The sequence below is a fragment of the Strongylocentrotus purpuratus genome, unplaced genomic scaffold, assembly GCF_000002235.5.
Source record: "Strongylocentrotus purpuratus isolate Spur 01 unplaced genomic scaffold, Spur_5.0 spur5_scaffold_12, whole genome shotgun sequence".
Lineage (NCBI taxonomy): Eukaryota > Metazoa > Echinodermata > Echinoidea > Camarodonta > Strongylocentrotidae > Strongylocentrotus > Strongylocentrotus purpuratus.
This window is the reverse complement of record NW_022145597.1, coordinates 29,133,611-29,141,604: the sequence shown is the minus strand read 5'-3', so window position 1 is coordinate 29,141,604 and position 7,994 is coordinate 29,133,611. Positions and strand designations below refer to the sequence as shown.

At 38.0% G+C, this 7,994-nt stretch overlaps 1 protein-coding gene across 1 annotated transcript in view; it reads right to left on the bottom strand.

Annotated features, from left to right (window-relative positions):
• Positions 1-6,444: 6,444 nt before the first annotated feature.
• The window catches only part of LOC100891300 (protein FAM43B), a 4,490-nt gene continuing 2,940 nt past the window's right edge, over positions 6,445-7,994 (bottom strand). The window contains exon 4 of the mRNA XM_003730300.3: positions 6,445-7,936. Coding sequence (XP_003730348.2) covers positions 6,902-7,777 — 876 coding nt within the window. The 5' untranslated portion in view covers positions 7,778-7,936 and the 3' untranslated portion in view covers positions 6,445-6,901. The remainder of the gene's footprint in view (positions 7,937-7,994) is intronic.

Here is a 7,994-nt window from a genome sequence, read left to right as displayed (position 1 = left end):
ATTAGTTGATAATTGAGTTGGGTACGGTAGAACTTAGAAGGTCGATAATAGGATATCTCGTGAATACATCCAAGGGCGACGGTGCATGGATAAAGAGCAAAGACAGTGGCGGATCCAGGGGGGGGGGGGGCAGTGGCGTACCTGGGGTACTCCGTCAGGGGGGGGGGGGCAAGCGACCGAAACAAACAAAAAAAGGCGATGCTAATTTTCACTTCTGGCGAGCGAGCGAGCAAAAAAAAATCTTTAAGTAACGTTTGGTATATAAACTGGTATTGTTGCAAGTTGGGGGTGGGAACATTCACTTGTTAGCGACGTTAATTTCATTTTTTTGCAAACGAGTGTAGCGAGCAAGAAAAAAATCACTTCTTTTTTAATAATTGCCACTTAAACTTTGTTCAATTGTCCCATGCAGGGCGCGGGAACAATATTGTGTTTAGGGTGATTTTATACCCATTTTAGCTAGCGAGCGAAAATACATCTTTCTCTCAATGAATTGCTATATAAAATTTGTTTCATTGTTGCAGGAAGGGGGCGGGCACAATCGTGTTTAAGGCAATGTCAATCCCATTTTGGCGGGCAGGCAACCCCCTACATTTCTCTTTTTAATGATATTGTAGCAGGTTAGTGGTGGGCACATAATTCCACGAGCTAGCGAGTGTAGCGAGCGAGAAAAAAAAATCACTTCTCTTTTATAGGGAAAATATGGTACATAAAACTTGGGTTCATTGTTCCATGTCAGAGACGTGATTATTAAAAGCGGTGTTATTTCTATTTTGGCGAGCGAGCGTAGCGAGCGAGCACAAAAAAATCACTTCTCTTTTATACGGAAAATATGGTATATAAACTTGGGTTCATTGTTCCATGTCAGGGACGTGATTATTAAAAGCGGTGTTATTTCTATTTTGGCGAGCGAGCGTAGCGAGCGAGCAAAATTTTTGTAATGATAATTGGTTCATAAATTTCAGATTTTTTTGTTGCAGGGCAGGGCTTACACAATCATGTCTAAGGTGATGTTAATTCCGTTTTGGCGAGCACGAGCACACCAAAACTTCTTTGAATAACGTTTGGTACATAATTATTAACTGGTTGTTGCAGGTTGGGGCGGGCACGTTGGCGGTGTCAATTCCATTTTGACGAGCGAGCATAACGAGCAAGCAAAAAAAAAAAAAAAAATCTCTTTTAATAGAAATTAATAAATAAACTTGTTTTTATTGGTGCAGGTCAGGATGGACGCAATCGCGTTTAACGCGATTCAATTCCTTTTTGGCGAGAGGGCGAAAAAACTCTTCCATTTTTAATGATATTGTTGCAGGTCAAGGGTGGGAACAATTGTTTCCAAAGCAATGTCTATTCATTTTATTCGCGAGCGAGTGTAGCGAGCGAGAAAAATGAATTAGTCTCTTTTAGTAACATTTGGTACATACATTGTGTGTTATTGTTGCCATGGTTGCAGGTCGGGGCCCGTCGGGGCAGGCACAATTGTATTCTAGGCAATACTAATCCTTTTCTTTTTTCAGGGGGACGAGCAAGTGAAAACATTTAATACAAAATAGGCTAGCAAGCAGTTCGCGCCAGCGAAGAGTTTCGAATTTGTTATATCACTTATATTTTCCTATTTTCATTTGTCTTAATTTTTCAGGGCCGTATGCGGAATATTTTTCTGGTGGGGGAGGGGGAAAGATGCGTTAAAAGTTTTCGAAGAATCTCAAAAGCAAAAGGAGTGAAGGGAGCTCGAGCGACCGAACTGGTCATGAGGGTAGTTATGCATTTTCAAAAGTAGAATTGAAGGATTTGGTATAGGCCTACACTACATTTTCAGGAAAAAAACTGTACCTTTTTCAAAATATCTGGGGTCAACTGCCCCCCCCCCTGGTGCGTACGGCCATTGTCTTTTTTTAAAAAATTTCCCCATTTGTTTTCCTTTCCTTTTTTCTTCCCTTTTCCTTTTTTCTTTTTCTTTCCTTTCCTTTCTTTTCTTTTCTTTCCCCTTTTTCTTTTTTCCCCTGGAGCCCGTCAGGGGGGCACTCTGCCCCCCCTGCCCCCATAGGTACGCCAGTTGGGGGGGGGGGCGGGAGCCCCTTTCCCTGGGTAAACAAGCTGGTGAAAACACGTTATTTTTTTGTGTTTGTGTGTGCTCAGGGGGTTGGGTGTTGAGTAAAACAAAACAAAAAATAGTGGGCACTTTCCTCTCCTCGTTGAGCAAAAAAAGAAGATGAGTGCTCACTCCCCCCCCCCCGCTAAATATTTTCTCAAGAATTGGGCCCCCTATTTGCAGGCACGTAGCCAGAGTTTGATGTTTGGGGGGGGGGGCACATACATGTAATCGATCGAGGTAAAAAAAAAGGGGTCTAACTAGTTCAACCGATCCTGGAATTTTTTGAGGGGCACGTGCCCCCCCCCCCCCCCCCCCCCCCCGTGGCTACGTGCCTGCCTCTTTGGCCCTGGCTTTCCGTTTCCGCCGGCTAAATCCGCCCCTGGTTTGAAGATCGGTGTCGAAAGCTGGTGTTGGTGTTGTGAAAACACTAACACCAACACCGAACACTGTACTTAAACTCAAACAATGTGCGCAGAAACAGAAAGGAATTATAGAGTAATGATACATTTTTGTTGGTTAAATAACTATAACCAACAAACAAACAATCGAAAAGCGGTAAAACAAAATTTAGCCCACCTATACACTATAGTCTATACGACCAGATTTTTGTAGAATTTACAATCAGCATTTGATACGAACATTCAAACTATGTAAAATCTGACTTAACGACCAAGGAAATAGTCATCCCAGGGGTCTCAGTCAAATATACATACTGTGAGCATAATATGGTTAAGATTCTTGGCCTTTGGGTGGCGATTTAACTGAAGAACAGTAATAGAAAATTATTCATTAGTATGTATAGATTAAAAACTTACATCCTAACTGTTTGTGACCAATGTTAACCGTATATATTGGATATGTAGGACCAATTTTGGAGTACTGTGTACCTCTTTTTCTGCCAAGTTTGACTTACAGACAGATTAATGATATAGAAAGTGTACCAAAAGAGCATGTAGAATAAGTTTTGGATCAAACTACAGCTCTTATCACAATACATTAGAAAGACTAGAACTGCCATCTCTTTTGACTCGTAGAGAAAAACTGACTAAAGATTTTGCTTTTTCATTTGACAAAAATATGTTATGTCAATCGTGGTTACCTCCTAAAAAAATAACCAATCAATTTACGAAATGTCAAAAAATATCAAGAATTTACGTGCATGCAGAACTAAGAGATTCCAAAATAGTGCCCTTCCCAATCTCACACGTATACTCAATGATCATCATACGAATCAAAGCTTGTAACAGTCGTCTATCATTTTTGTAATACTCGATCTATCTGACCTGTTCCAAATTTGTATTAGGACTATGTTGCTGCCAAGTTACTGCTTTTTTCTATGTTTTTCTATGTTTATACGTTTACCATACTGTACTCTTTCTCCATATTCAATACCTATATTTTTATTTCTCCCTTATTCTCTCTCTCTCTCTTTCTCGCTCTCTCTCTCTCTCTCTCTCTCTCTATCTCTCTCTCTCTCTATATCTCTCTCTCTCTCTATCTCTCTCTATCTCTATCCCTCTCTCTCTCTCTCTCGCTCTCTCTATCTCTCTCTCTCTCTCTCTCTCTCTTACTATTTCTTCTTCTTTCTCCTCGACCTCTTAATACTTTGTTATCGTGCAATATTTTTCGTTGATAGCAGGAAATTAATATGTTAATTGAATATGCATTGATAATACTGTTTGTATATATATTTTTTTTTTACATCTTTCAACATGTTATATGACATTAATTACCTTCGATTTTATCAATGTAAAGTATTTAATTTAATTTGGTATTCAATGAATCATTCACTATTGCAATTTGTAATTACAATGTATTTTAATCTTTGTACAGGCCTAACGTGTGTAATTCAGTCTTTGTACTGCGAAACACGTTCGAATAATTGAACCTTTATTGAATTGAATTGAATGTTGTAATCGACAAGAAAAGCTGAAATCGATATTTTCCTGTAATTTTTTCCTTCTTTTCATGTCAACCTCATCTGCGTGGATAACAGAGTAAACAAGCACACGTGGCCAAATTGATTTTACTGGGACTGAAAATCATGTTGTCTCCGAAAGTGATTAATGATGAATTTCTTTGATTTTATAAAACTATAATTATACACAATATACCGGTATACGAACAAAGGTAACTACTAAAAATTCAAGTCATTCCCCTCCTATATTTGTCATTTTTTCAGTGCAACAGTTTTTTAAATCTATTTCTGTGGTAAAGGAATAGATCGATCTAAATAAATGTTGACTGTATTTGCGCAATTATTTTTTAGAGTAAAATAAAAAGGCGAAATACTGATTTTATAAGAAAAAATCGTGAAACAACCACAAAATATATCCAAGGCGCACTTAAATTATATGAATTTAATGCATTAGTTACTATTAATAGATCAGCATGCTTTCAAATATTTACACATTATTACGCCATGGACTTAGATTAGGGAATTCTTAGAATATACAATAGTTTGCACTTCTCTATAGTAAGAGTTGACCGGATGACATCCATACTTCGCATTTATTCATTTATTGTTAAGAGTTTCATTTATCCAACATATTTCGTTGCATTTCGTCAATGCACATAGAGAAAAAAAAGCCTTTTAAATATTTTTTCCCTTAGGTGTCATAAAGATCGAAGATTACATTTAAAGCCAATACAGAGTGAGTCCAAAAAAAAAGCTTAGACCTAGAAAATTGCTAATTATTTTAAGAATCATCTATGAACAGTAAATTATTATACATCTTATAAAAGAACGTTTTATCCCAAATCGTTCGGTATCATTTTTGTGTGGTATGTGTTCACGATTGGATGAACAGGAGGCATCGTTTGCGAGAGTGCAAAAACCGACTTGCGCGAAAGCTACTTATGTGATGTTTGAATAAAACAATTGGAATTTGGGTATTAATTCGGTCTTTGCAGGTCCAAATAACATCCCTAACTTAAATGCCACACATAATATCAAACAACATTTTGTGCGCGCGTGTGTGTGTGACTCTGCTTCTGCAAAAAGCATATGTAATTTGCATCTCATTTGATACATTCCATTCATTCTCTCACTTTAAACAGCTTATTTTTTCAAAATGAACAAATCATTGTTCATTATTTAGTAAAAAGTGGGAAATTAAATTTCACATTCTTAAGCATTATTTTCATTTTTAAAAAGATCAGAATGAAATTCACTACCCTTTTTCAATTAATCAAAGCTTACGTTTATAGTATTTCAGCTAATTTTTTTCTCTTTTTTAAGTTAAAAAAAAATCCCTCACTCGGGCAGGTTTTCTTTATCTTCACAATTGTAATACCTGGAAATGCAACACAATACAGTCACACAATGGAACGCAATATATCACATTGATATATATATACTTTGGCGCAAGTCGATTTCTGCACTCTCGCAAACAATGCCTCCTGTTCATCCAAACGTGAACACATACCACACAAAAATGATACCAAATGATTTGGGATAACACACTCTTCCATAAGATGTTTAACAATTCACTGTTCATAGATATCTTTAAAATAATTAGCAATTTTCTAGGTGTAAACTTTTGTTTGATTCACACAGTATGTCATCCCCATCTCTTATACGGGCGAAGCATTACGAGCTTTTTCTTGAAACTTATGAGTGTAATTAGAAGTATAGTCACTGATAATAACTTGCTTCACTTCCAATGTGTTCTTTTCATTTTCCGTATGATCCTTGCTTAATTTTATATCTGAAAACCAGGGCTGGTATTCAATTCACAGTACTTATGTCAGTAATATGAGCGTTTTACTTAGTTTTCGACTAAGATAAAATACTTAGCCAACTTTGGCATTCAATCGAAGCCTTTGGCTACGCATTTTACCCTAAGTTTAAGACAGATCCCGAGCAGACTTAAGCCAAGTAAGATACTAACGTAGGCTTCGTACTGAATTGAATACGGCCTCAGTATTTCATTCGATGTTCAAGTTTAAAAAATGGCATGCGTTCCGTTCAATTACGTACTTTGGCTAAGTATTTACTTAGATGTAGTCTGACTAAGTAAATGTCTTAAATAGTGCTTGAATACGAGATGGGTCAATTTCTTAGCTAAGCAAAAACTTTTGATACGAGTTTTACTTAGACAAAGTATGGAATTAAATACAGGCCTAGAGAAATAATACATTCTATATTTTGTATGTTAGGAGAGTATGATGAAATTATATTTAGCGCGTATGGGGTACTAAAACATAGGAATTAAAATAATGCTGTCTGGGCAGAAATCACACAACATGGTATACAGATATAAAAACATTTGTGCAATAAAAAAAAAAACGAGCATTCGCATGAATTTAATCGAATCATTTACGAGAATGTGTGGTTTAAAAAAAAAATTAAAAAAAAGTTTTGAATACCACTTTGAAAAAGTAAGGAAGACATTGTTCACACACTTATAATAAACCACTTATGAAGGATTTCAGGCAATTAGATCTTCTTTCAATGACTGAAATTTACAGATATTGCATTTCATTTTTGGTGAAACTTTTTGTTCCGCCCCCTTCCCATTATGTTAAAATGTCATCAATAAACACCATACAAAATAAATGATTCACATCTCTTCAACACGTTTATTGAAAACTTTATACTACGTACTATGGTATGTATAGTAAGTTATTCAAACAAACAAATAACAACGATAACATCTTACAACAAAAGACAAGAATGAAACACTAACTTTTTTAATTACATGTATGTTAGTGTTACGTACTTGAACATAATATTGAACACGGAAAGATTGCTGTTTGAATCTGCACAAATCGTTTGGAATTCTGTTTGTTTGTTTTGTTTGTTTAATAGTATGCATCACTTTTGGAAACCCTATTAAACATGGACTCGAGCTCCCCACTCCCTCTTATTCTGTCCGGGTCAATCCGAAGTGTCCTCAGCTTTTCCTCGGTATTCCGCATCGCTATTGAATCCGTCTCAGAAAGCGCCTTTGGTGATAAGCCGAAGGCCTTCGCCACCATCGCGTGAATAGGGCTGACCTTCTCACTGCTATCGGACTTGTTGGACCTCGTGGAAGACTGACGGGAATCGGATCTAGTCGGAAAAGGAGAAGCATCATCATCGGACGATATCGATGGAAGTCGGCTTTCCAGTTCGTCCATCATCTCCCTGGCGACTTGCTTTCTCGTCTCCCGCCTTTCTTTGGATTTGTGATCGCGGTAAGCGGAGTTAAAGTATGCGGTCATGAGCAACGCCATGGCGCGGGCAACGTCTTCCCTATCGCAAACAATCACGTGACAACGCGGTTTCTTCGGCGCCGATTCCCTCTTCGAATCAAATTCGCCGCTTCCATTACCTTGTGAGACGCCTTCACTGCTTGCGTTTCCCCCGGGTTCCGCCACAACCCAAGCGAAAACACACCCATAACCTTTGTTCGCCATACAGTACGATATCTGGCTGAGACTAAACTGGAACTGATGGTTGGTCTTCGGACGCGTGTCCTCCATGAAGATACCATGTGGCCCAAGCGTGACTGACACTCGAGGGAGCTTCTCCGGGCCGATCTTGTGAGCTCGTTCCCATAATGCTTGAACGGCTTTGACTACGGCAGGCGGCTCTATGGCGCTTGTGATTTCTATCTTTCCAAGGTATGCTGCCCGGAAGACAGGATCATCGGGATGTATCTCAAGGGTTTGCTTCTTCTTGTGTTGTGAAAACATGATGGTGAGCTTAAAGATGTCGTCTGAACGCCTTGGATGAGATTTACCATTGGACTCTCTTTCTACGATATTCTACGATGTACTACGATGTCCTACGATGTCCTAAAATGTTCGATGAGCTGTTTACGAGCAGTTTCCACCATTAACCTGTCAAGTATTCTGAAGATGAAAGAAGATATTATTTAAAGCAAAGAAGGCTCAAAGTTTTGAATTTACA